The sequence below is a fragment of the Lagopus muta genome, chromosome 29 (assembly GCF_023343835.1).
Source record: "Lagopus muta isolate bLagMut1 chromosome 29, bLagMut1 primary, whole genome shotgun sequence".
In the NCBI taxonomy this organism is placed as follows: Eukaryota; Metazoa; Chordata; class Aves; order Galliformes; family Phasianidae; genus Lagopus; species Lagopus muta.
The window spans coordinates 2,113,652-2,140,177 of NC_064461.1; the positions used below are offsets into that span (position 1 = coordinate 2,113,652).

The 26,526-nt window shown below is 61.9% G+C and overlaps 4 protein-coding genes across 4 annotated transcripts; 2 read left to right on the top strand and 2 right to left on the bottom strand.

The window, feature by feature from the left end:
* The first annotated feature begins 245 nt into the window (after nt 1-245).
* Nucleotides 246-3,050, top strand: TTC24 (tetratricopeptide repeat domain 24). Its single transcript, XM_048929248.1, is given in 10 exon segments — nt 246-265; nt 569-607; nt 609-1,306; nt 1,413-1,625; nt 1,693-1,821; nt 1,949-2,070; nt 2,159-2,248; nt 2,423-2,493; nt 2,580-2,644; nt 2,899-3,050. Coding segments are annotated over 10 exon segments (1,599 nt in total).
* A 2,088-nt stretch (nt 3,051-5,138) lies between these two features.
* On the top strand, nt 5,139-7,632 carry NAXE (NAD(P)HX epimerase). Its single transcript, XM_048928971.1, has 6 exons — nt 5,139-5,322; nt 5,980-6,088; nt 6,170-6,280; nt 6,358-6,471; nt 7,098-7,245; nt 7,315-7,632. The coding sequence occupies exons 1-6, from the start codon at nt 5,150-5,152 to the stop codon at nt 7,515-7,517; spliced, it is 858 nt and encodes a 285-aa protein (XP_048784928.1). The 5' UTR covers nt 5,139-5,149; the 3' UTR covers nt 7,518-7,632.
* Nucleotides 7,633-7,656: 24 nt separating this feature from the next.
* GPATCH4 (G-patch domain containing 4) lies at nt 7,657-11,660 on the bottom strand. The gene is made up of 8 exons (XM_048928916.1): nt 11,407-11,660; nt 9,991-10,130; nt 9,847-9,920; nt 9,678-9,770; nt 9,286-9,393; nt 8,522-8,628; nt 8,382-8,432; nt 7,657-8,304 (listed from the first exon to the last, which is right to left on the bottom strand). The coding sequence occupies exons 1-8, from the start codon at nt 11,658-11,660 to the stop codon at nt 7,893-7,895; spliced, it is 1,239 nt and encodes a 412-aa protein (XP_048784873.1). The 3' UTR covers nt 7,657-7,892.
* Nucleotides 11,661-15,283: 3,623 nt separating this feature from the next.
* Nucleotides 15,284-26,427, bottom strand: UBQLN4 (ubiquilin 4). The gene is made up of 11 exons (XM_048928959.1): nt 26,270-26,427; nt 24,161-24,312; nt 22,193-22,398; nt 21,638-21,900; nt 20,283-20,441; nt 19,379-19,604; nt 18,951-19,090; nt 18,422-18,505; nt 17,846-17,961; nt 17,078-17,255; nt 15,284-16,443 (listed from the first exon to the last, which is right to left on the bottom strand). The coding sequence occupies exons 1-11, from the start codon at nt 26,423-26,425 to the stop codon at nt 16,291-16,293; spliced, it is 1,833 nt and encodes a 610-aa protein (XP_048784916.1). The 5' UTR covers nt 26,426-26,427; the 3' UTR covers nt 15,284-16,290.
* Between the last annotated feature and the right edge of the window lie 99 nt (nt 26,428-26,526).

A 26,526-nucleotide genomic window follows, 5' to 3' on the forward strand; every position in this document is an offset into this window, starting at 1 on the left:
GCAGCCGCCGCACCGCTACGAGGGGAGCAGCCGCGGCTCCATCCGCTGCTCACAGCCCCCGGCCTCGGGCAGCTCCGCGGGGGGAGGCGGCTCTGCTCCCGTTCTGGCAGCAAATTGGACTCACGTTGCGCCGGGGGTTCGGGTCGGGTGCTGGGGTCCGTTTACCTTCGGGAAGAAAGGTGGTTGGAACTGCTCCATTTTGGGAGGGGTGTCGCTGTTCCTGGAAGAGTTCAGGCACCGCGGAGATGGGGAACACAGGGACGTGCTTAGGGGGGGTGGGAGAATGGGGTGGGGGTCTTTTCCAGCCCTAATGGCTCCATGAGTGGGAAGGGTGCCCATGGGCCGATGGGTGGCAATGTCGGGGGTATTTCCAGACAGAACGATCCCATGACTGGGTGCGGGGGGGCGAGCGAAGGGGGCCGGATGGGGAGACCCTGGGGGTCTTTCCCAACCGGAGCGGTTCCATGATCTGCGAGTGGTGCTACGGGCGGGGATGGGCTGATGGCTGGACTCAGTTGTACGGCTGTCTTCTCACCTTAATGGCCCTGCGTCCCTATGCTCGTCTCCAGGCAGACCCCCGGTGCTCCCCCCGCAGCCGCCGGCTCAGCTCTGCCCATGGCTTCCGAGGAGCCCACGACCCCCCCGGCCCCCGCAGCCCCCGGGAGGAAACGCCGGAGGAAAGGGAAGGAGAAACCCATTTCGGGGGAGGGGGGCGACGGGGAGGACGGGGACGACGGAGCGGGGCGAGTGGCCGAAATCGAGGGGCTGACGCGGGCCGGGTGCCGGGCGCTGGGGCTGGGGGACACGCGGGGGGCACTGGGCTGCTTCAGGAGGGCGGTGGGGCTCTCGCTGCGCACCCCCACCCCACGGCTGCGCAGGGATTGCGCCTTCCGCCTGGGGGCCGCCTACGTGGAGGCCGGGAAGCCCGGGAAGGGGCTGAAATTCCTCCTCAAATCCCGACCTTCGGACGGGGAACGGCCGGAGGGGCTCCGTTTCGACGTCGCTGCGGCTCACGAAGGGCTGCGGGATTTCCCGGAGGCTCTGCGGGATTCGGACGGGGCGGGGAGCAGCGCGGCGATGGGCTGCTGCTACCTGGGCATGCGGGAGCCCGGGAGAGCGGCCCGCTGCTTCCTGGAGGCGGCGCGGGGCTACGAGGGGGTCCGCTGCCCCGAGGCGGCCGCCGTGGCGCTGAGCAGAGCGAGCGGCTCCATGCTGCAGAGCGGGCGATTCGGGGCTGCAGAAGTCGCGGGGACCCTCGCCCGGTGCCGGGCGCTTTGTGACAGCATCACAGACCCGACCCTGCAGGGTAACGCCGCACCGGGACCCATCGCATGGGTGCAGACCCCAACCCACCCCTCTGCTCCCATCGCATGGATGCAGCCCCTGACCCAACGCTCCTCTTTGCCCCCCAGGGAAGCTCTACAACGACATCGGCCTCGGCTACTCCCAGCTGCGCATCTTCCCGCTGGCTGCAGAGAGCTTTGAGCGCGCGCTCGCCGCGTGCCGCAGAGCACCGGGATGCAGCAGGGAGGCCGCAGTGCTGCAGAACCTGGGCGCTGCCCGCAATGCCCTGCAACACTTCGCTGCAGCCCTGGCCCCACACCGGCGAGCGGCAGCGCTGCACGGTACGGCGTCACAGCCTCGCTCTGGGGGGGGTGGGCATGGAAATGAACCCCCAGCAATGAATTGCAGGCGCTGCGGGGAACCGGAGGGCGCAGGGGCAGTGCTTTGGGAACTTGGCGTACGCCTTCAGCCAGCTCGGGGAGCACGAGGCCGCTGCAGAGAACTACCTGCATGCCCTGCAGGCCTTCCGCGACTCGGGTAAGGGCGGCTGCCCCAGGAGACCCCGGTGCCACGTGTCGGAGCCGCGCAGCGGCCAGCAGAGCTTGCAGCGGCCCTGCGATGCTTCACCGCGCGGCCAGAACCAATGCAACCCTTTGGCCCGCAGGGGATGTGCTGGGGCAGTGCAAAGCATGTGAGGGGCTGGGGGCTGCCCGCTTCCACCTGGGGGACCCCCAGAGGGCTGTAGGGCACTACCAGGAGGCCCTGAGGCTGCTGCCCCGCTGCCAGGTACAGGGGACCCCGGGATGGACCCCACGTTGGCGTGCGCCCACCGTCCCCTGGGGACGGGCTCTGTGTCAGTGGGTCTCCTGCACAGGGCACCCGCAGGGCAGATGGCAAGCGGATCGTCGCTGGGCTGACCCGCACCCTCCAGCTGCAGCTCTGCCTGCGGCCCAACCCGGCCCTGGTGAGCAGCCCCCCATCACAGGGTTGGGATTGGGGGGCTGGTGGGGTACGGGGACAGCAGCAAAGCTCTGTGTGCTCCTGAGCCGTGCTTGCATGCACCAAGGGGGGCGGTTGGTGGATGGGGACATCATGCACAGACCCCACGCCACCCCTTCATTGTGCTGCTGCCCCACAGGACCTCGTCCCGCTGCAGCTCTGCTCCCCACTGCCCCACATCAGTGGGACTCAGCTACGGGGCCGCATGGTGTGAGTAGGGTTCTGCCCCGTGCTCCTCTGTGGGGCGCTCCCAGCATCACCTGTGCAGTAAATCTTCCCTCCTGCATCCCCTGCAGGTCCTTCCGGGACACAGGGCAGGATGGGGGTGAAGCTGCGCCGGGGGCACCGCCTGTGGGGTCAGGTGAGGGGGTGTGCAGGGCCAGAGCGTGTGGGGTTATTGCCGTGGGGGATGGAGCCCCCCATGTGTGGGGCAGCGCTGTGTCCATCCCAGCCTGGGCACACAGCCCTGGAAAGAAATTTTCCTTCCAGAAATGGGGGTGGGCAATTTGAACCAGAGGGGGAGGGGGAAGGGCAGAAGTAAAATATCCCCCCCACCCCCCCAAACAACGATCCAATGAGGAACCTCCTGCAAACCGTAACGCTGCGCTTCCCCAGCACCAAAGCTCCGCCAGCCCCCCGCGCTCCCACCCTGCATCCCCGCAGTGATAGCGCTGCAAACAGCCCCGGACTCCCCCCGCAGCACCAGGGCCGGACCGGGGGGCCGGGGGGGCTGCACGGTGCTGTCTGAGCTCTGCAGTCTCCTGTGAGCGCCGGGAGGAGCAGGGAGCAGAGCTGCGCTTCCAGCACCCGACGCGGCACGGAGCCGCCTGCTTTCTTGTGCTGTGAGATGTGCTCATAAAGGTGTGCTTTCATGGAGCCGTGGAATCATTACGGTTGGAAAGGATCCCCAAGAGCCCCAACGCAGCCCCCCAACCCACAGCCCCACGTGCCACATCTCTGTGGTGCCTGAACGCCTCCAGGGACGGTGACCCCCTTCCCCTTCTTGGGCAGTTTCAGTGACTGCTTTCGGGGAGAAGAAACGATCCCAAGGTGCGGCCCGACTGCCCAGCCGCACTGAGAGCCCAGCTCCTCTTGTCCCACCATTGTTACCTATCAGCAGAGCCGGCCCTCATGGGGCCACACAGGCCTGACTCAGCTGGGATCCCAAAAGCCTTTTGGGCCACCTGTGCACAGTGCTGGCCATTGGGCAACTGCTGGTCAACCATTGGCCAACCATTGGTCAATTGCTGGTCAGCCATTGGCCAAATATCGATCAATGGTTGGTCAACCACTGACAAACCAAACACTGGTCAACTGTTTGTCAACTGTTGGTCAACTGTTGGTCAACCATCCGTCAATGGTTCGTCAGCCCTCGGTCAGGCAGAACAGCGCCGGCCTTCTGGGCAACCTGGGCGCAGCGCCGCCTCACGGCCAGCCGAGTGCCGACCAATCAGAGCAGAGGAAGGGGCGGGGGGGAGCCGTGCACCCCAGGCCCCAGGAGCAGAGCGGTGGCTCAGGGCTGCGCGCCGCGTGCTGGGGGAGCAGGAAGGGGCGGGAGGGGGCTTCATCTCAGGGGTCTCAGTCTGTGCTGCTTCGCTGAGGTGAGCAGGGAGCAATGCAGAGCAATGCAGAGCAATGCAACACGGAGCAACACAGAGCAATGCAGCACGGAGCAACACAGCAACACAGTACGGAGCAACATGGAGCAACACAGAGCAATGCAGCACGGAGCAACACAGCAATGCAACACGGAGCAAAGCGGTGCAGGGCAAAGTGGTGCAGGGCAATGCAACACAGAGCAATGCAACACAGAGCAATGCAACACAGAGCAATGCAACACAGGGTAATGCAACATGGAGCAAAACTGTGCAGGGCAATGCAATACAGAGCAATACAACACAACACGGTGCAACACAGAGCAATGCAATATAATGCGGTGCAACACAGAGCAACATGGTGTAACACAGAGCAATGCAGCACAATGCAGTGCAACACAGAACAATGCAACATGAAGCAATACAACACAGAGCAATGCAACACAACGCAGTGCAACATGGAGCAACATGGTATAACACAGAGCAATGCAACACAGCAATGCAACATTGAGCAATGCAGCACAGAGCAATGCAACATGGAGCAATGCAGCACAATGTGGTGCAACAGAACAATGCAGCACAATACAGTGCAACACAGATCAATGCAACACAGCAATGCAACACAACACAGTGCAGCACAGAGCAGTACGGTGCAACACAAGGCATTACAACGCGGTGCAACACAGAGCAGTGCAGCACAGTGCAACAGAGTGCAACACCATGCAGTGCAACACAACAGTGCAACACAGCACAGTGCAATGCAAAACAATGCAGTGTAAAGTAGTGCAACACAGCACAGTGCAGTGCAAAGCAATGCAACACAAAACAATACTGCAATGCAATGCAATGCACTGCAACACAGCACAGCAGAGTGCAACACAGTGCAACACAGCAACACAGCAACGCAGCACAGCGCAATACAAAGCAACGAAGTGCAACACAACATTGCAATGCAATGCAACACAGAGCAACAAAGCACAGCACAATACAACACAATGCAATGCAGCACAACGTAAAGCAACGCAGCCTAACACAAAGTAATGCAGCACAACACAATGCAGTGCAACGCAGTGCAACACAAAGTAATGCAGCGGAACACAGCACAGCAATGTGCGATGCAGTACAACGCAGTGCAATCCAACGCAGCGCAGCACAACTCAGCGCAGCCCCGCACCGCCCGACCGCTGCAGGGCAGCACCGCGCCGTTCCCCGCAGCTCCGCCCGCTCCGTTCCGCGCGTGCGCCGTGCGCGTCCCCGCTCCTCTACGCCGCATGCGGACACGGCTCGGCTGGGGGCTGGGTTGGGGGCTGGGCTGGGGGCTGGGGCTGCTGGTGGCGGCGGGGGGCCGCTGCCCGAGGCGGGTCTGGGGTCCGGAGTGGGGCTGGGGCCGCTCCCCGCAGCGCGCCATGCACGGACAGAGCGAGGGGAGGCCGCGGTACCTCGGGTACGGGACGGGGGGGCGGGGAACAGAGTGGGGTAAAGGGCGGTGAATGGGGGGAGCAGGGCGAGACGGTGCGGGGGGACGGGGCTTCCTCAGGGATGGACGGTGGGGCTACGGGGGGGTCCGCGGTAGGTCGGGTATGGGGCGAGGTGGGGTATGGGGGGGAGGGGAGGCGTAGGGCGGTACGGGGGGACCGCGTTGCCTCGGGTACGGGGCAGCGGGGGGGCACGGGGGAGTGCGAAGGGGTGCAAAGGGGTCCGCAGTACCTCGAGTATAGGGCCGGGGGGGCTATAGGGGAGTACAGGGGGGACGGGGTGTGGGGCCGTGCTGGCTCAGGGATGGGGCAGTGGGGGTGGGTATGGGGGGTGATGGGGCAGTGGGGGGATACGGGGGGTGTACGGGGGTTGCATAGGGCGTGCAGAGGGAGCGGTGCTTTCCCGGGTACAGAGGGCACAGGGGGGTGTGCAGAGGGGGTGCCCGGGAGGGGGGGCTGCGCTTCTTTGGATATGGGGGGCAGGGGGGTGGGCACGGGGCCATGCTGTGGGAGGCGCAGGGGGGGGTGTGGGATGCAGAGCGCCCCCAACCCCACGTGCTTTGTGGTGCCGGAGGGCAGCGCTGTGACCCCGCAGCACCGGGTCTCACGTCCCCCCCGCCCCCCAGGCAGGAGGAGGCTCAGGCCATCGACCAGGAGCTCTTCACCGACTATAAATTCAGCGTGGACCAACTGATGGAGCTGGCGGGGCTGAGCTGCGCCACCGCCATCGCCAAGGTGGGAGCACGGCGGGGGGGGGGGGGCTGCGGGGTGACCCCCCACCGCCCGGCCCAACCCAACGCGCTCCCCCTCCTCCAGGCGTACCCCCCCGACTCCTTCCCCACCAGCCCCCCAGCCGTGCTGGTGCTCTGCGGGCCGGGCAACAACGGCGGCGACGGTTTGGTGTGCGCCCGGCACCTGAAAATGTTTGTGAGTGCCCCGAAGGGGGGCTGCATTCAGGGCTCCGCGCCCCCCCAGCTCAGTGCTGAGCAGCGCCGTCCCCGCAGGGCTACCACCCCACCGTGCACTACCCCAAGCGGCCCAGCAAGCCGCTCTTCGAGGCGCTGACCACGCAGTGCCAGAAGATGGACATCCCCTTCCTCACCGACTTCCCGGCGGAGGTGAGCAGACGCCCTGGGGCCGTGGCTGCGTCCTGCAGGCGAGCCTCGAGCCTCGCGACCCACTGCTGGGCTGTTCCACTCCTTGCCACCCTGCTGCTCCCCCGCTCTGCCAGGCCTGACCTCCTGTTGATCCTCACCCAACCCCGCTCCACTCCACCCCGCTGCTCCTCACCCTCTGCCAGCCATCATCACCACCCCATTCTGGTCCTCACCCCGCACTGCTCTTCACCTCCCTGCTGATCCTCACTCCTCTGCTGCTCCTCATTCTGTTGGTCCTCATCCTGTACTGCCCCTCAGCCCCCTGCTGCTTCTTACCCCATATTGGTCCTCACCACCCTACTGGTTCTTGCCCCACTGTTATCCTCACCCCATATTGGTCCTTGCCCCACTGCTGGTCAGCACCCTATACTGGTTTCTTACCCACTGCTGGTCCTCACCCCATACTGCTCCTCCCCAGTTACTGATCATCTTACTGCCAGTGCTCATCACCCTACTGCTCCTCCCCCCATATTCACCCTTCCCCCACTGCTGGATCCCATTGCCATTCCTCACCCCATTTTCACACCTCACCCCACTGCTGGATCCCATTGCCATTCCTCACCCCACGCTGCTCCCCCCCGCCGCAGGCCGCGCTCATCGACGGGCTGTATGGGCTGGTGGTGGATGCCATCTTTGGGTTCAGCTTCAAGGGAGCGGTGCGGGAGCCGTTTGGGAGCATCCTCAGCACCCTGCAGGGCGTCACGGTGCCCATTGCCAGCATTGACATCCCCTCGGGTGAGTGCACAGAGCCGCTGCTGGGGGGCACCGCATTGGCAGCGCGCTCCACCACGGGCTGTGTTGCAGGCTGGGACGTGGAGAAGGGGCGGGCGGACGGGCTGAGGCCCGACATGCTCATCTCCCTGACGGCCCCCAAGAAGGCAGCCGCGCATTTCTCGGGGCGCTACCACTTCCTGGGGGGGCGCTTTGTGCCCCCGGCGCTGCAGGAGAAGTACGGCCTCAACCTCCCTCCGTACCCAGGCACCGACTGCGTCCTGCAGCTGCCCTAGGGCTGGGTGCTGGGCGGTCGCAGCCCCACCAGAGGTGCTTCCAGGTACGGAGCCGGGCGCCAAGGGCCGCGTCACTTCAGGATTGTTTGGTGCAATAAAAATGTATTAGAAAACAGAAAAACCTTTGGTGAACGCAGTGCTGCGCAGGCTCTGCCCTCACATTGCTCTGCCCTCACATTGCTCTGCCCTCACATTGCTCTGGCTTTGCGCCGCTCCTCCATGGGCTGACAGCAAACTGGTCCCCTCCTCAGGGCCGGCTGGGAGCTGGGTTCCAGGCAGCTCCCATGGGGCACGCAGCTCCCCAGGCCCCTCTGAGCACCCAATGCACCACAGGGGGTTCTGGACCCCCCCCCCCCCCCTGCCAGGTGGCTGCATTCATTCTGCCTCCCTCCGCCTCTTCTTCTTCTTCTTCTTCTTCCTCCCCACCTCAGGGTGGTGCTCAGCCTCCCCTGGCCCACCGGTGTCCTCTGCAGGTCCCTCCATCTCAACCACCTCCTCCCCCTTCTCCTTCCTCCTCTTCTTCTTCTTCTTTCTCCTCTCCTCTCTCTCCTCCTCTCCTCCATTCACCTCCTGGCTCCGCAGCTCCTCCACATCAGTTCCATCTGCCGACGGTTCCCTTCTCTTCTTCTTCTTCTTCTTCCTGCTGTCCCTCAGCTCTGCCGGGGGGCTGCTCTGGGGCTCTGTGGGCTGCCCCCCCCCGCCGCGTTGCCTGGCAGCCAGGAAGGCGCGCTCCTGCTGCTCCAGCCGCGCCAGCTTGGCGCTCATGGTCAGCCCGTGCCGCGCAGCTCTGCAACAACAGGGACCCGGTGGGGAAGGAGCCCCCCAGGGCGCACTGACACCCCCACCCCAAAACCAACCGCTCACCTGTGTGCCGTGCGGCCCCCGCACACTCGCACCAGCTCCTCATCCGTCAGCCTGCGGGGACAGAGGGGACACAGCGTCACCAGGCGGGAGGTGGCAGCGGGACGACCCCCAGCTGCCCCCACCCTTCAATGCCACAGTGCCTCCGGGCCGAAGAGCGGTCCAGTTTGTCCTCCTCTTCCTCCTCGCTGCTCTCGGAGCCCCCCGGCTGCTTGGTGGGCTCCTCCCCATGGGCCGTGAGCGTGGCTGCCTGCGTGGAAAAGGGGAGCGGGGAGAATTGGGGGGGAGTAGGGGGAGTCAGAAGAGAGGGGAGGAAATGGAGGCGTGGAAAAAAGGGGCATGGAACTGGGGGGGACAGGGGGTGAGGAAATAGAGGGGAGGAAAAGGTGGAATGGGAAAGGAGAGTGTGGAAATGGGGGGGGGTGGAAATGGGGGGGGTGGAAATGGGGGAGATAGAGAGTGTGGAAACGGGATGGGAAAGGTGGGTGTGGAACTGGGAGCACGGATATGGGGGGAATAGGGGGTGGGAATAAAAGGGCGTAGAAGTAGGGGGTGTGGAAATTGGGAGAGGGGAGCTTGGAAACAAGGGTGTGGAAATCGGGGGGGGGATTTGGGAGCATGGAAATGGGGTGGAAAAGGCGAGTGTGGAACTGAGGGGCATGGAAATAGGGGAGATAAGGGATCATGGAAATGGTGAGGTGAAAAAGGTGGAAGGTGGGCACGGAACTGGGACATGGAAACAGGGGAGATGGGAAAGCATGGAAATGGGGAATGTGGAGAAGGCAGGTGTGGAACTGGAGGCATCAAAAAGGGGTGCATGGAAATAGAAGGAGGAAGGGGGGCATGGAAACGGGAGGGGGTGCAAGCAGCAGCAGGCTGGGAAGCAGCACCGCTCCAGGGTCGTTACCTTAACGAAGTGGCCATACAGCGTGCTGCCCGGGGGGGGGACCTTGTGGGGCTTCTTAGTGCTGAGCCCAAAGCGCTGCTCTGAACGTGCCTCCACGCAGACCCCGTCCTGGGGGGGGAGGAGGGGGCAGAGAGAAGGAACAGAGCACTTGGTCACAGCCCAGAGCCTCGCTGCAGTTATGGAGGGGCTTAGGCACAACGGGGGGCACCGGGAGAGGCTGGAGGTGGCACTGGGCAGCTAGCGAGGGGCTGCAGATGGCGCTGTGAGCTCTGGATAGCAGTGGGGGGGGAGGGGGGGGCTCCAGGCAGCACTCAGGTTCTGCGGAGGGCCCGCACCGCTCAGAAGGGCTGCAATGATTCCCCCCCCCAATAACTCCCCCCCCCGCCCCGCACCTGCCCGTCCCGCACGGCGATGTTGGCCGCCGCCTCGTTGAAGACGTGATCCCACCAGTGGAAGGAGAACTGCTCGGCAGCGTCGTGCCCCACCTGCGGTGAAGGACGGGGGTGAGGAGCGGCGGCGGGCCGATCCGGGGGCTGGGGGGGGTCTGAAGGCCGCGCTCACCCCCGCGGTGCCGCACTTGACGCTCGGGCGGATGGGCCGCGCGATGCCGTCCTCCCGCTTCCCCAGCCCGCGGCCTGCGGATAGAGACACCCTTCAGCCGTCGCGCCCCGCCGCTTCAGCGGGAGCGATCGGGCCGGCGCTCACCCCGCGTCCATCCGTGCCGCCTCAGCTCCCGCTCGGCGAAGCGCAGCCCGGCGCCCTGCGGCTCCGCCGCGCTCATGGCAGCCCGGCTTCCCTCACGGCCGGGCCGCGCCGCTCTCTGCGCATGCGCCGCACAGCGCCGCCTTTACTCAAGGGGGAGGGGCGCGTGCGCGGATCCTTCGGGTGTGCGCATGCGCAAAAAGCGAGACTCGGAGAGACCCGCAGGGCGCCGTAAGGACCCATGGAATCATGGACTCACAGAATGGCCCGGGTTGAAAGGAGCGCAGCGAGCATCAGTTCCAACCCCTGCTGTGTGCAGGTCACCAACCAGCAGCCCAGGCTGCCCAGAGCCACATCCAGCCTGGCCTCGAATGCCTGCAGGGCTGGGGCACCCACAGCCCCCTTGGGCAGCCTGTAACAGTGCCCCACCACCTGTGTGAAAAACTTCCTCCTACATCCAACCTCAGCCTCCCCTGGCTCCGTTTGGCCTTTTCAACCCACGCCATTCTGTGGTTCTGTGATTCTATTGAAGTATTTTAGAGAGGACGGGAATCCAATCAGTGATTTAGAAGGGAGGAAAGCAGCTGACAGATGGGTGCGTATGCAGACGACACGCTGCGGTGCCCTTTAGTATTTTATGGAAATTGGTCCTAAGGGAATGCAATCAAACAGAGGGAGCAGACGCTGCCAAGCAGTGTAGGAACCTGGTGGCAGGACCAGGGCACGAGCAGGGCGTTAGGAAGGGAACCTTCCAGGGCAACAGTGGCAGATGGATCCTTCTCAGAACTACCACGGAAATGGAGGGTTTCATTCTATGCTGGCTGTAACCAGTGCAGCTTTCAGCCTGGAGAAGGGGGGACTCGGGGGAGACCTGGTTGCTCCCCATAACTGCCTGAAGGGAGGCTGCAGTGAGCGGGGGGTCGGCCTCTGCTCTCGTGTAGCAGGGATAGGACCGAAGGGAATGGGCTCCGGATGCACTGGGGAGCTTCAGGCTGGACGTTAGGAAATAGAGGAGATAGCAGGAGAGGTCAGGCAGTGCAATGGGCTGCCAGGGAGCGATGGAGTCACCGAGCCTGGAGTGTTCAAGGAACGTCTGGATTTTGTGCTGAGGGACGAGGATCAGTGAGAATATTGGTGACGGGTGGACGGTTGGACTGGGCAGATCTCAAAGGCCTTTTCCAACCTCGGCCATTCTGCCGTTCTGCCGTTCTGCCGTTCTGCCATTCTTTGAGTGCCTTTTCAGGCAGCAGCAGCATTCCCTGCAGGACCAACGAAGCCCAAGAAGCAACCAAAGCCCTGTTGCCGATGACTCTGAGGTTGGTGGCTCCTGCAGTAACATCTCCCACCGGGGAACTCGTTTTATCGCACAGACTGCCAGCAGCTCAGCGAGCCGCATGGAGCAGATCAGCAATGGCTCACACTGCGAGGCGAGGGGCCGGGTGGGAAAGATGAGAGCAGCCGATGGAAGCACGGGCTGCAGAGCCGGCCAGGAGGCTGGGCTGTCGGGGCCGCGTTCGGCTCTCCTGAGCATCGGCGCGAAACCCGGAGCCAAAGAGCGCTCGAGTCCTGCGAAACGCCGCTCGGAAGGCGGCCGGAGCCGGCGGCCCCAACCGGCGCTGCGAGCGGCGTGGGAGGAGCGAGCGGCCCGGCGGCAGCGGAGCGGCTGTCGCCATTTCACGGCAAAGCCTGCGGGTCTGTGGGCCGAGCCGCGCTGCCAGGGAGCTGCGGGTGGCTGCTGGGACAGCAGCAGGAGCTACTGGCCAACGGGAAAAGTCTTAGCAGTCAAATGACCAAAAAAAAAGGGGGGTAAGGGTAAAACAAGACAACAGATCGGAAGTTTTCAGTCTGGCTTCAAGCTGGGAAAAACAGCGTTGCACCCCCAGAAGTTACAGAAATCTCAATCAGGTTCACCCAGCTGTGCGGGGTCGGGGACGCCTGGCAGAGCTGAAATGCAGCCGATAGAAGGGACGTTAAAAGCAGGAGGTGGGTGAAGCAGCGCCCTGTGAGGTGTTGGAAGGACGAGAGAAGCAGCAGATCGCTTCTTGGAGTTTGGATCATTCGCTGAATGTGAGCCCAAGGACAGCAGCCCAGTCCTGCTGATTTAATGATGGATGGGAGGAGCGATAGTTTGGCCCAAGGCTGGGGGGCCGTTGATAGGACTGTTGAAGGCGCAGCCAGTGGCAGCAAACCCACTGGCCAAGTTAAGCAATGAGTGCGTGGCGTTCGCCTTCCGGATTGCAGCAGGAGAGTAGGAGAACCCCGACACGGGGAGCAAAGCCTCAGCGAACCTGGGCACAGCTAACCAGCATGAGAAAAAATCCCAGTCCCAGATTTCAGGTTAGGGATGTTGGTGGCAGCAGCCGTGTTCATTCATGGCTGCAGGGTTGGCAGGGAGGAGTCGCGCCTGTTGGTGGCGTCCGTCCCGTGGCCCCAGGCGGCGCCGTGCGGCTCTGCTGCTGCTCAGAGGCTGAGCGCCTCAGGCTCATGGTCTCCCCCGCGCCGCTGCTCTGATTCGTCTCCATGTCAGCCCAGTCACCAACACGTCGTGTCTTTGGTGTAATTTGTGCTTTCCATGGATTAGGAGGGCAATGATTCCAAGAATGAGCAACACGTTCTGCTGCCCCGTGCTGGGCTCTCTCTCCACCCTCTGTATTTGCCTCATGTTTTGCCTGGCTCAGTTCTACCCCCCTCAGAGCGCCCCAAATCTTTAACTTTTTACTCTGCTCAGTAGCTTTCTTAGTGGAAGAAAACCAACTGTTTCACATAGGAGTTCAGTAAAGGCCGATACTGCGTGCAGAAAATCCTGGAAGCTGCTACTGCAAAACCACAACCCACCAGAGAACAGCCCAGCGATTTGTGAGGATCTGTCAGCTCCTGAGCCTGAGATGTGGGGGCCTCCATGGCAGGGTGGAGCTTTGCTGCGCAATAATGAGATGCCACAATGACAGCAGAGGGCTGCGCACCATGGGCTGCGAGTTCACTGAATTCCTGGGTTTAAATGGCCACCAAGTTTCTCGACAGAGAGCCCTGCTGATGGAAGAGAAGGAAGGCAGCAATTTGCCGGACTCCCAGAGCAGCAACGCGGAGCCACCTGTGAGCCAGCAGTGTGACTGACGGAGGCTGGCCGTGCCGCTGGGCCGAGCGACAGGGGAACCACTGGGAGATGGTGAGGATTCCTCGATGGAAGCGCTTTTCTGACTCAAGGAAACGTAATGCGGGATGCGCAGGAACTGCCGCCAAGGCAATGCGGGCACAGCCATCGCCGTGTGCTCAGGAGGCAGAAACAGTCCATGCATTTCAGGCAGGTGCTAAACGGGCTTTTGGTGCTGCAGCTCATGGAAAGAGCGAGGATTGCAGACACGAGGAACACAAATTCAGCACGGTGCGAACCTGCCAAAGCGCTCTGCACCACGAACGGACGCTGCGCTTTGCAATGTCCCCATCAACCCCTCTGGCTGTCGCTGTGGTTGCCTTCAAGAGAAGCGCCTTCCCCCCATCGGCCGTGCGTTGATTTGAAGCGGCAGGCACACAGTGCCTTCTAGTGGCCCGTTTGTAGGAACAGGGCTGTTGCATCGTTGCATTGCGTGCTGAGCTCTCCCTTGCAGAGCTGCAGCAGCCTGGTTACGGATGCAGCGTGACAGACTGGAAGGCGTGTTGGAAGGCATTCTGTTCTAACAGGGGATCTTCAGCAGGAGAAACACAGTAATGGAAGAGAGAAGCAGCCGGGGCCTCCATCCGAGGCCGAGCTGTGTCACTCCGGGTGTAGGTTGGGATGCGATGGGCAGAGATATTCCTCTCCATCCTCCTTATCTCCCACCACTCCATCGGTGTCACCCAAGGACAGGCAGCCAAACTGGTGGGATGCTCCGAAATGAGGGCTGGGTGCTGAGCGACGAGCCGTGGGCAGGCTGAGAGCTGGGCAGCAGGAAACCAGATGGGGTTTAACAAGAGCAAGGGCAGAGTCTTGCAGCCGGGGAGGAATAACTGCACTGGGGTCAGCTGCTGGAGAGGAGCTCTGCAGAGGGGGACCTGGGGCTCCTGGTGGGCGACAGGTCGGCTGTGGGCTGTGTGCCCTGGTGGCCAGCAGGGCCAGCGGGACCTGGGGGCATTAAGAGCATGAAGGGGAGCGTGGCCAGCAGGGCAGGGGAGGCGATCCCCCCCCTCTCTGCTCTGCCCTGGTGAGGCCACGTTTGGAACACTGGGCTCTGGTGCTGATCCGGACTGATTCTGGACTCCGTTCAAAACAACAGGGATCTCCTGCAGAGATGCTGCGGAGGGCGCAGAGGTGATGCGGGGCCTGGAGCATCTCCCATGAGGACAGGCTGAGCGACCTGGGGCTTTCAGCCCCCAGAAAGGAAGGCTGGGAGGTGATCGGATCAGTGTCCGTAGATCTCTTGAGTGTGGTTGTCAAAGGGACGCGGCCAGGCTCCTCTCAGCGCTCCGTGGGGACGGGACGGGGGAAACGAAGTGCAGCATGGGAAGGTCTGCACCGATATGGGAAGGGATCCTTCACAGCGGGGGCGGCGCAGCGCTGAGCTGCCCAGGGAGGCCGCAGGTTCTCCTTCTCTGCAGGCATCGCAGAGCTTCCTGCGTGCTGAGCTGCGCAGCCTGCTGCAGGGAGCTGCTGTGCAGGGGCTGGACTCCGTGACCTCTGAGGTCCCTTCCAGCCCCTACAGCTCCGCGATAGACTGTGATTTTGGCACCTATGCTCATCAGTCATTCTCCTGAGTCAGTGAGGAGAGCTCATCCAGAGGGCGAGCGAGGAAGAGCGTGGGATGAAGGCAGGGGCTGGCGCTGTGCTGCAAGGACACCAGGAGGTAGAATAGAGCGTGGAATGGAAGACTGGAACCATGAGCACTGCCTGGGACAAACTGCTGGGCCCCATGCGCTGCCCCAGCTCCTGCAACCTCAGTTCCATGCTGTGGTGCTGCTCAGCCCCCCCCATGCGCTTTGCTTTGCAGCTGCAGTGCTGCTGCCGCCTCTCCCCATCCACCCCTACGGAAAAAAGGGAAGAATTGCATTAAACGTGGGATTGCTGCGGTGAAGGGAAGGACCAGGCAGCCTGGTCTAGTATTAAATGTGGAGGTTGGCGGCCCTGCCTGCGGTGGGGGGGTTGGAGATCCGTGATCCTTGAGGTCCCTCCCAACCCTGGCCCTTCTGTGATTCTGGGAAGGAGGGCTGGAGAGGTAGGGGCTGCACCGACCCCCACCCTCTGCCCCAGGCTGAGAGATTCATCGGGAATTAACGAGGCAAACTCAATCAGCGGCAATCAAGGACGATACACGGAGCGCAGGGAGACGGATGGTTGTGCGCATTTATTATTTGTTGTTGTTTCCTCGTTGATAAACCTGGTCTGCAAACCACACGGCCCCGGAGACCCTGGGGAAAGGTTGGTCCTCCACGGAATGCAGCGTGGTTCAAACGCACCACAACGGGGAGGGGGGGAATGAGGATGGCTCCGGGCTGGGAAGCACGCGGACACTGACGCTTCTGAGTGGAGAGATCGGATCTTTCCATCTCCTCTCGTTTTTACAGATACCGAACCCGCAGAGCAGAAGAAGACGCGACGCGGCCACGTGAGGAGCAGAGCAGCAGCCTCTGCAACGCCTTCTTCCGCACGGCGCCTTCAGCTCGGCTTCCACGACAGCAAACCCCGTCCCTGAAGGCCGCAGGGCTCCGCGTCGCCATCCCAGCTGCGCAGAGACCCCACTCCAGGCGTGGTTTGCACGCAGGCCAGCCCTGGAGCAGGAGGCGGCAGCCCCCCGCGCACCGAGGGCCCCATTCGTCCCATGGAATTATTAAGACAAACGACATCAGAAATTTCCAAGTCGCTGCGATTTTTCTTTTGCTCTATTATCCCCAAGAAGATGCCGGGAGAAAGAACCGGAAAGCAAACTTGGCTCAAGTTTTAAATATCTGCCTGAAAGGAGGGCGAAGGGAGGGAATCATGTACAGTTAAAATCAAGCTACTCAAAACACAATCATTCAGGTAAATAACTAGGAGTATCGCCTCTACCATCTAGAGAGAGAGAGAAGAGTGTCTGAAACAGAGGGCATATTGAGGAAAAATACACATCTGAAGTCTCTGTGGCCACGATGAGAACTGGAATCCACATACAAGCCAGTTAAAGAGCATTTCAACATGAAATCTTAACTTAGTAGGAAGGTCGGGGTTAAGCTGTATCTTTTTTGTTTTAAATACATGGACAGCTGTCAGATATGAAAATGACGGCGGGCTTTCCTGAAAGATCCCCTGCGCGTGAATGGATGCGAGCTGACATCTGCGGGGCGGCGGGACGGAGCTTAGGAAGGCTGGGAGCCCAGCAGTCTCTCAATGGCCGCGTTGATGTCCCCGCCAGTGGCGATGAGCGCCTGCAGGTTGGCCTCACGGTTAATGAAGCCCATGGCGTTCAGCTGCTCCAGCTGCTGTTGGAATCGCACTTCGGGACTCTGCGCCTGCAGAGGGAAAGGACAAAGCGCTCAGCTGCGGTGGATCCGGGCACGAGGCGGAGCGGCGGCAGCGCTGCAATTCCTCCGTGCCTTCAGCGCTGCCATCCAGCGCCCCGGATCTCAGCGGCTCCGGCAGAGCAGCCACGCCGCGCACGGGCCGCTCCACGCCTGCGGCAACCAGGACGGCCGGCACCCTGCGTTTCACGCCCCAAGAACCAACCCGGCCTGGGACCAAAGCAAACTCGGCAGAAAGCAGCAGAGCCAAAGGGAGCCGGCTGCTGAACCACGGCCCTGGGGGGGTGGGAGCAGGACAAGCCGAGCTCACCCAGCGGTGCCCCCGAGAAGCCCACCAGCACGAAAATGGGCACCCAGGACTTATGGGGAGCTCATGTATCAGAGGGAGAGCGATCTGCGTGGGCATACGGGGACAGGACAAGGCTTTCAAGTAAAGGAGGGGAGACTTCAGACGTTAGGTGGAAATTCTTGGCTCAGAGGGCACCGCGTGCTGCCCAGAGCTGTGGGTGCCCCAGCCCTGGAGGCTGTGGACGGACCCTGAGCAGACGGAGCGCGGGCTCAGGAAGTGGATGATCTTTGAGATCCCTTCCACCCTAAGGCATCCTACGACTCCACCATTACATACTTGAGAGCTTCCTCCGGCCAGCAGCTGGATCATCTGCTGCATGAGCTGCTGCTGGGGGTTACCGCCCCCGGCTGGAGAGGCACTGGCCGGCGTCGAAGCGGAGGGAACGGGGTTCTCCGGGATTGTGCTTCCTCCTGTGGAGGACGGGGGCATTCGAGGCATGCCAAAGGAGCCGAGGCTGCAGAGGAAGGCAGGGTTTGCTCAGAGGCGAGCCGGCACTTCTGGCTGTCCCCTGCCTACCTTGTGAGGGCGAGGCAGCACGGGGAGCCAGCAGGCTCGGCCAGGCTGGTCACGCTCCACGACTGGCTGTGCTCGTATCCCAGCCACAGCACCGCTGGGAGCAAGCCATCCTAACACAGCACAGCCCCAAAAGACTGCAGAGACTGAGCAGAGACTGTGCATGGACAAAGAGCAGAGGGCCTGAGGGCACCCGGCAGCACAGCGTGCTCTCACTTACCCACCCAGCCCCACGGCGCGCGTCTCAAACATTCCTCAGAGTAAAACTGAGCCCCCCTGACACTTAAATACCTCAAATGAAACTCAGAGGAGGGACCAAACGGTTCCCAAATCTTTTCCCCAAACAGAGAAGGTCAAGGACTCCCCCCATGAAATGCAAACAAACGGAAAGCGCCCATCAGCTGGAGCCCAGAGCCCTGCAGGCGCACGCGCAGCACTCCTGAGCAGATCTGCTGGGTGAACGGGCGCCAGGCTGCCTGCTGGCCTCCAGCACGCCCTGCCCGCAGCATCGCGCCCCGAGGAGCTCCTTACCTTGGCACCAGTCCTGGGGCCTCCGTTTGCAGCGTCTGGAGCCCCTGCTGGATCTGGAGGAGCGCCTGCATGGCGCGGGGGTTGGTGAGAATGGACAGGGAGTCTGGGTTCTGCATCTGGGAACGAAGGAGAGACACGGCGGCGGTGAGCAGCCAGAGCTGCAGGCAGGGCTCACAGGCGGAGCAGCTCAGCACGGCGCTGCAGCACAGCCAGCCTCAGCGCTGGGCTCCCCTCCCCACCCCTCCAGCACCGGGCTCTGCACACTCCCAGAGCTTCCATCTCCCACATGAAGTAGGAGAATCAGATTAGGACGGGGCACGCGTGCCTCCACAATTAAAGCCGTTTTGATCCACTCGAGTGAACCAGCTGCTCAAGCGCAATTAGCCAGGCTAATTTTCATAAACTCATTACTGGGAGAGAGCGTCCACACAGGGGTTTCACGCGGCTGAGCTCGTCTCATTTCAAGTCAACCCTGAGGTAATTTAGGTTACCTCATTTACATTGCCGTGCCCAAACAAGCTCCCCCTCTCCTTCCCCTGCGCCAACCCCCCCCCAGGGCCAGACAGGGGCTGTTACCTGCTGCAGGAAGACTGGGAGCTGAAGGCGGAGCTGTTCTTGAAGCTGTGGGTTCCCAGCAAAGAGGGGAACATTTACCATGATCTAGCAAGAGACGGCACACAGAGGATCAGAGCATTGCTGCCCACGGCTGTAACGCTCCACGTAACCGAGCCCCAAACAACACAACGCTCGTGTCCCCAACTTTCTCCCCAGGCTCTCGTCGTGTTTTCCTGCCTATGGGAACTGAAAGGCTGACACAAGACAGCTCAGTTCCTGGCAGCGTTGTTGAACAGGACCCACGGGCAAAGAGAAGGGCCACCCCTGTGCTCCCCTGAAAGCCACCTCCTCCTGTGAGTGGCTCCACTAAAACACAGGGCCCACCGTCGTGTCTGCCTTCGAGCTACAGAGAAACTGAACAGAATTGTTTACATTCACTCGGCTCAGCTTTCTGCAAGACAAACCTCTCTGACTACGGGAGCAGACTGTTCTCACAAGCACTGTGCTCAAGTCCTGCCTGATAACGAATAGCAGATACAACAGCTGTTACCTGTGCTGCAAAGTCTGGGTTCTGGGCAAGGGTCTGCATCATGCTCCTCATGTAAGGGGCAGAGATCATATTCTGCATCAGCTGAGGATTCTCTGAAATCTGCTGCAGGAGACCTTGCATCTCCGGGCTGTTAAACATGCCTGCAAGGGTGAAGGAAAGAGAAAACAAAGGAAAACTCCTTGCAGCGCAATGCAGAGCAGTGCCACAGCGCCTTTACTTCACCCACGGGCCAACAGGGAACGCCCTCCCTCTCTGCCGAGCTCTCAAGGCCTGCAGGGACAGCGGCGCTCCTCCAGTCACACAGGAAATAACCCAACCCTGGTGCAGCTGCAGTAACGCCTGCCTGCACAGCAGCCCCGTTCTGCAGCAAAGCCCCCACTGACGCCCGGCTGCTCGGTGCCACTGTCCCGGTCCCTCTCGTCACGTACCTGCCCCAAAGCTAGCAGCATTGAGCCCAAAGGGGTTGGACACGGTCGGGGTGCTCTGGGTGCTTCCTGAGCCAGCGCTCCCTTCGCTGCTGGGCGCCTGGCTCTGTGAAGCAGGGGGGCTGGGGCTCCAGGGGTTCGGTAACGGCTCTCTGTTTTCTGTCCGCAAAGGCTGAGAGCTGGAGCTCTCGGAGCTCCCCGTCAAGGAAGAGAAGGGGTTGTTGCCAAACTGGGGAAGGGAGAGAGAAGAAACAGCCTCATTAGTCAGCCCAATGGGGAAAGCTGGACTCACCCCGTCGCTGTGTGAGCCGGGAAGCAATCGCTCGTGCTCAGATTGCTGAACACACACCAGAGTTTGCCTCCTGAGAAGTGTGCGATCCACAAGACGCCACATTCAGAGAACCCCAGCTCAAGAAATGGCCAGAGCCCCAGACCGGGCTTCCAAACACCCACGAGCCATCAGCACCCAGCCAAACCCACAGGGAGCGTCAGCCTGGAGGACGCCTGCACAGCTCGCAGACAGACCTGCTCGCTCCTCCCGTGCTCCAAAGCTGACCCAAAGGTGTCAGGCTGGAGCTGACACAGAGCCCCACCGCGCTAACGGAGCTGCAGCATCTGGGCACCTGGGCATCTGCCTACTTGGACAGCAAAGGAGCAGCAGCAGCTCCCCGCTCACATCCCCAGCCCCTGCAATGAAAGCAGCCAGCCAGCACCGCACCGCCTCTCCTTCCAGCTGCATTCGTCACCTCCGGAGGGAGAAGACCAGGAGCTGTGGCTGGAGAAGGAACAACCAGCTTCCCTTCTCAGCGCGCTACGCTGCGCCGCAGAGCCATGCTGCAGAGCCGTGCCGCAGAGCCGTGCCGCAGAGCCGTGCCGCAGAGCCGTGCCGCAGAGCCGCGCTCCATACCTGCTCCCTGGCGGCGCTGAACATGGGCTCCTGGATGTCCGTGTACATGCGGCGCAGGGCGTTGTACCCTCCTGGAATGCTCTCGAGGTTGCTCAAAGCACGGTCCTGGTTCCTCATCATCTCCTGCATCATGGCGGGGTTACGAGCCAGCTCCATGGTCTGCCAGAGAGGAGAACGTGGAACGGCTGGGCCCGCGTGCGCCCAGCAGAGCGAAGTGCACCCCGAGGTTGTGAGCAGCCCAGCAGCGCAATGCTGAGCCGCCAGCCGAGCACCCAGAGTTCACTCTGAGCTCCCAGAAGGAAGAGGATAAAAAAAATAATTAAACCCGTTTCACAGCCGGGGAGCAGAGAGATCATTTATCCAAGCAAGGAGAGCCCGGCGATGCTGGCTCCTCCCACCTCGCTCTGCCTTTACAGCCCCAACTCAGCTCTGTGGGACTGTCTGACTTCTAAGCAGTATCGGAACATCCGAACATCCAACCGCCACATGTTCCCACTCAAAGCAGGTGGACTGCATTCAAAACCCTGAGATGGAAGAGCTGGGATCTTCCTGCTGGAGGAAAACCGAGCAGTTCGTCAGCTCCAGGCTCCTGACGGCTCCCTCCTGCTCAAGGAGCACCCAGACATCCTGGGAGCTGCATAAATCCCAAACATCCACAATTGAGCCCTGCAGCTCTGCAATGCCACGTAGGGCCGACCCGGCTGAAATTAAAACAAGATAATGGGAAGCGCATGGAAACTGGGCTCCTTCAGCAGCCACACGGAAACACATGCAGAGCAGTCCTCCTGGGAGCAGCAGAGCCCTGCTGAGGGCTGCCTAACGCTCAAGTCTCACTTTCCCCTCATGCTGCCTCCCCGTGTCCTCCAGGGTGCAAGGCCACCTCTCCTCTGGGGCTGTGCAGACAATAGAGCCCTGCAGGACCCCGGCCCATCACCAGTGCAATATTTTGCTGGTACCACAGCACAGCTGCACAGCCTGTGTTCATCCACCAGCAGAAAAAGAGAAGAGCAGAACACATGCAGGGCAGCTTCACTTCTCTGTGACTCCTTTTGCTCCCGTGCACGGATCAGAACACAGCGGCCTCGTGTGCGGCGCACTGCAATGATCCAAGAGCCCTTTTCTGCCCAACACTCAATAGATCAGCAGCTCTGACAGGGAGGAAGAGCTGCACGCACGCGGGCTGAGTAATGGCTGTTTACTTCACTTGACACCACCGCCTGTCTGCGAGGGGTTTTCAGTGGGAAGGAGGAGATCCTTCAATCCACCGTTCTGCATTCCCACGCCCCCTGCTAGAGCAGCTCTGAAGCTGAGCCACCACAAAGCTGTGGCAGTGCTCGGATCCGTCGCCGACCCACCTGCCTCATCAGCTCCGGGTTGTTCAGCATGTGGCTGATCTCCGGATTTCGCTCCATCAGCTGCTGCATCTGCGGGTTGGCCATGATCATCTGCCGCATGAGGTCGGGGTTCGACATCATGTTTTGCACCAAGGGGTTCTCCATGATCTGAGAGAGCATCTCTGGGTTGGACATCAGCTGTCGCTGCATCTGCTGCTGGAGCTCCATGAAGTTGGCAGAGCCCATGCCCAGGTTGCCCAGCCCAGTGATGCCACCAAAGCCAGCTGCAGAGGGAACAACGCGGGAGGGAGGAGAGAGCTGTGGGTCAGGGAACGACGGCCGCGGTGGAAGGAGAGGACATTCAGGGGCTGAACTGCGCCCACAAGGAGCTGGGGGAGCCCCGACCCCGAGCAGGCAGCTCTCAGGGGGATCCCCTGCACAGAGGGCTTGGGGGCGGTCCTGAGCAGGCAAACGACTCAGGTGAGCAGGAGAAACAACCACAGGGCCAAAAACCCAACCCCTCCACCTACACCTCAGGAACGCTTCCTCCCTGACTTCCTCGTGGACCCCACTTACAAAGGATCGACGTGGCGCTGTTGGGGCCTCCGTCTCCAGGGCCTCCCAGACCCCCCGAGCCGCTGCTCCGTCGGCCGCCGCCCCCCGCATCCGGAGCGGCGCCGCTGGATGTGGAAGGCTGAGATGGGGCAGCAGGAGAAGGGGACGCGGTGGTGGGGGCAGAAGCAGCACCGGGGGCAGAAGCAGCAGATGTTGGATCTTGGACCCTGCAAAGAAACAAAACGGGCCGTTACACTTCTGGCACTCGGGAGAGCAGAGCGGCGTCCTCTGCGCAGGCTTCCCTTCGGGCGGCGGCAGGCGGCTCCTCCGGGCCGTTCCCATCCCATTCCCATTCCCATCCCATTCCCATCGGTACGGATGCACAGCCGTGGCTCCCAGCTGTCTCCCATCTGCCGGGAGCCGCCTCCCACCCTGCTGCACAACAGCCGACCCACACGGAGCAGCCATGCTCTCGCTGAGCTCCAGCTGAACCACGCCAAACTTTTACCTCGCCGTATCCTTGAGCAACGAGTTTGCTCCAAACGGGAAAATCCTCCTGCAGCTCCCGCAGAAACCACAGGAGGTTACGGCAGGGCTGCTGCAAGGGGCAAACAGCAGCCGGCCTGGCTGCAGCTTCTCATGTGCTGAATGCTATGGTGCTCACTGGGGCAAATAAGTCCCTGCCTTACAGTGCAGAGAACAGGAGGCAGACAGCAGCGAGCATCCTGTGGAGCTGCAGAGTATTTCTGTCCCAGTGGCTACGAATTCACCTCTCACATTTATTGGCCGTCCCTCACAAAGGAGATTTCTCATCCCAGCACAAGCTCAGCACAGCTCCCTTCACCAGGCACACAGCACCGCCAGCCGCAGAGCAGCGATGCAGCACATTGGCTTTGCTCAGTTATCCAACCCCAGCAGTGCCTCATAATCACAGCTCTCCCTCAGGACTTTCACAGGCCTTTTAAAAAGAGCTTTTAAATGGTTCTCTGAGGCAGCTGCAGTCGTGCAGTGACAGTCCTGGGCTCAAGAACACTGAAGAGCTTTCAAACGAGGCAGAACCCAACATTCCCTTCACTCACCTCAACTAAGGAACGCCATTCTGTCACTGCAAACAGCCAAGAGCACATCATTTCCTCTTTCCCAAACCCAGGAGGATTCCCTTCTCCACGTCCCTTTCCCTTCCCACACGCATTCCAGGACTTCTGAACACCAAACCCAAAGGTCCCTTGGTGTTTTCCAGACCCATCTGACCGACGTTGGAAACCCCCGAGCAGGAGCAGAGGACAAAGCGGACGGGAAGCTTAACCAAAGAAGGAAGCAGGAGAACGAGCAGCTGGTTTCTCCGAGCACAGGAGGGGCTGCAGTGCCTTCAGTGAGCACTGCCAATAAGCACGACTCCCTTCATCAACTTCACTGCCCAGGGAGGCGGTGGAGGCACCGACCCTGCGGGTGTTGAAGGAAAGGCTGGATGTTGTGTTGAGGGCCGTGGTTCAGTGGGAGCTGTTGGGAATGGGTGAACGGTTGGAGTGGATGAGCTTTGAGGTCTTTGCCAACCTTGGTGGTTCTATGATTCTGTGACTCCCTACGGCGGGCAGAGAACAGAACGAAAAGCCAGGACAGCGCTTCGTTACCTTTGGAGTCTGCAGGGCGAGGGCGCACAGCAGGAAGTGAAAGGAACCCTGGGCAGTGCTTGCAGCATTGCTGCTGGGAAGGTAATTTCTGCTAACAGTGAGTCATCGCGATCAGATCCAGGACACAACCACGTTCCAATGGTTTCTGCCCAGGCTGCCAGTGGCGAAGGCTCCGCACACACAAAGCCACGCTAATTGCCTTAACGATGCCTTCCCCCCCACGGGCTCACACAGGTGCACAACAGAAGCTGGGCCAAGCGATAAAGCAGAGCTGCGCAGCGAGGGGAGCTCAGAGCCACAGCCGCTCTTCTCACCGCCCGCTCGCTCCCAGCCCCCCCGATGCCGAACGGTTCCTTACTTCTGTGGAGTCTTAATGACCAAATGCACGGTCAGCCCGTCTTTGATCCCGTGTTGATTCAGAGTGTCTCCGTCCTTCAGGATCTTCCCAGCGAAGATCAGAACCAGCTGATCCTGTTTGGCTTTGAACCGCCTGGAAATCTCTTCTTTGAACTGAAAAACAAAGGTGGATTTTTCAGGCAGAAGAAGAAGGCAGGAACCTGAAGGTAACGCTCCGGACACCCAGCGTTCACTGCACAAACGGCAGCGGGCACCAAAAGGGCTTCAGCACCCCGACAGAACGGAGCCGCGCGGGCAGCAGTGCAGCTCCAGCTGCCCAGGGCAGAAAGCAAAGAGGAGCCCCGCACTGCTTCAGAACGTGGGCAGACACCTCCCGAACCGTTACCTGGGGATGAGCTGAAGGCTTCCACAGCACGCGTGCCCTGAGGCCCGACCCAAACCCACCACTTGTCCTCGGGACAACTGAGCTTCGTTCGTTTCTGCTCATCTCATTTTTTCCCAAGGAAAGCCCAACTCTGATTCCGTACAGGACAGAAAAGGGCCCGGTCCCTCATCAGCCAATGGATTAAACTGCTCTTCTCCAATTCCTGTCCCTGCGACTGTTCTCCTGCGAGCGTCCGCACCACCCAACACCGACATCTCTGTGCTGTGTGACGGATCAGCACCTGCCAGTAAGGCTGTCACTGCCAGCTCAGCTGGGCATTCCCGAGTCAGCAGGTGAGGAAAAAAAAAAACCTTTGCATTTGGACGCCACAGATTTCAAGAAATTCTCATGGGAAGGTCAGGACCAGAAGAGCAAACGCCTTTCTTGGGGCAGCTCGCAGCCCTGGCGCCAGAACTCCCCAAAAACTGGGCCTGGGAGGACAAACTGCTGGAGCTGAGGTGATCTGGGCCACAAAGCTTCACCCCCTGCTCTGCGCACTCACAGCAGAGGGCTGGGAAGGAGCAGAAGGGCCACAAACAACACGCAGCTCCCGCCCAGCTCCCAGCAGCGCCGGCACACCACGACCTGTGTCCTAAAGCCCACGTCAAAGCACACAGCGCAGCACACAAAGCCAAGATCCACACCGCTGACACCTCGCACCAGTGGGCACAGCCGCCTGCACAGCGCTTCTCATCAGCCCCCTCCTGCCCTCCAGGTGCACAGCGCCCTGCGGAGCTCCCTGCCTGGAGCAAACCCTCACAGGGCTGATGTTCCCTTCTCTCTGCTTCACCCTGCCTTTGCCCCGAAGGCTCAAGAGGAGTGAGAAGGAGGGAAGGAAGGAGGGAAGAGCCTCTGGCCTCAGCCACCACACACCGCCAGTCCATTGCCCCACAGCACCCCCACCCCTGCAGCACCCCACAGCTCCCAGCAGCACGGCTCCAGGGCCACGTCCCTCCCCCATCATCTCCCCCGACCTGAGGCATCTCCTGTCCCAAAAGGAGCTCCCCCCAGACCCAGCCCCACCACACAACGCCCATCTGTTGCCCCACATCACACCCACTCACAATAGCGCAGCCCCAGGGCCGTGCCCCCCATCCTCCCCCAGCCTTCAGACCCCTCCCGGCCCCCACATCCCGTTCCTCCAGCATTGCCCCACACCCCCTCCTGACCGCCCCAACAACATCCCGTTCTCACCCTTCCACAGGGTTCAGCTCCCTCAGCTGAAACCCTTCCCCACAACCCAACACCCGCCGTCACGCAGCCCAGCCCCGGGCAGCCCCCCAGCCCCCGCCTCAGCCCAAGGCCCGCCGTCACGCAGCTGCAGCCCAGCCCAGCCACCCTAGGCCCCCAGCCTCGGGCTCGGGCCGCCCCCCCCTCAACCTAACGCCTGCCGTCACGCAGCTGCAGCCCCCGCAACCCCTGCAGCCCCCGCAGCCCCCGGCCCGGGCCGCCGCCCCCCCTCTCCGCCCCGGCCCCGCGCCGCTCCCCGCCCCCTCACCTTCCACCACCCCCCCCCGCTTCCCGGCTCCTCACACCCCCCGAAGTTCCTCCCCTCCAACTCTCAGCCTCCTCCCCCCCGGCCCGCCCCCCCGCCCCCTCCCATTGCCCACCCCCGGCCCCGGCCCTGCTCCCCTCCGGCCCCTCTCAGCGCCAAGGCCTAGGCCCGATCCTCCGTCCCGCCCCCACCTCGCGCACGGAGGCGCCGTCCGCGATAACGATCTCCTCCTTGTCCTTGGGGGTCTTCACCGTGACGCGGATGAGGGCCCCGCCGGGACCTCCCAGCTCCGGCCCGCCGGGGCCCGGCCCGCCGCCGCCGCCGCCGCCGCCGCTCGGCTCCGCCATCTTCGCCGCCCGCCCCGCCAGCCCGGGCCGATAGAGAAAAAGGCGGGGACGGAGCGCCGCCACGGCCCGCGTCGCCGCCGAGCGCCCCCTTGCGGCGCGGC

Excerpts from the sequence above, each read along its gene's own strand:
- NAXE (XM_048928971.1), top strand. The coding sequence starts at position 5,150 with ATGCGGACACGGCTCGGCTGGGGGCTGGGTTGGGGGCTGGGCTGGGGG. Across the intron at positions 5,323-5,979 it reads GGGAGGCCGCGGTACCTCGG|GCAGGAGGAGGCTCAGGCCA; the intron begins GTACGGGACGGG and ends CCCGCCCCCCAG. Across the intron at positions 6,089-6,169 it reads GCGCCACCGCCATCGCCAAG|GCGTACCCCCCCGACTCCTT; the intron begins GTGGGAGCACGG and ends CCCCTCCTCCAG.
- GPATCH4 (XM_048928916.1), bottom strand. The coding sequence starts at position 11,660 with ATGGCGACAGCCGCTCCGCTGCCGCCGGGCCGCTCGCTCCTCCCACGC. Across the intron at positions 10,131-11,406 it reads CCGGCCCCTCGCCTCGCAGT|GCGGCGCTGTGCGGCGCATG; the intron begins GTGAGCCATTGC and ends CCTTGAGTAAAG. Across the intron at positions 9,921-9,990 it reads GCGGCACGGATGGACGCGGG|GCCGCGGGCTGGGGAAGCGG; the intron begins GTGAGCGCCGGC and ends CTCTATCCGCAG.
- UBQLN4 (XM_048928959.1), bottom strand. The coding sequence starts at position 26,425 with ATGGCGGAGCCGAGCGGCGGCGGCGGCGGCGGCGGCGGGCCGGGCCCC. Across the intron at positions 19,605-20,282 it reads TCAGCGCCGCCAGGGAGCAG|TTTGGCAACAACCCCTTCTC; the intron begins GTATGGAGCGCG and ends TCCCTTCCCCAG. Across the intron at positions 19,091-19,378 it reads TGCTGCTAGCTTTGGGGCAG|GCATGTTTAACAGCCCGGAG; the intron begins GTACGTGACGAG and ends TCACCCTTGCAG.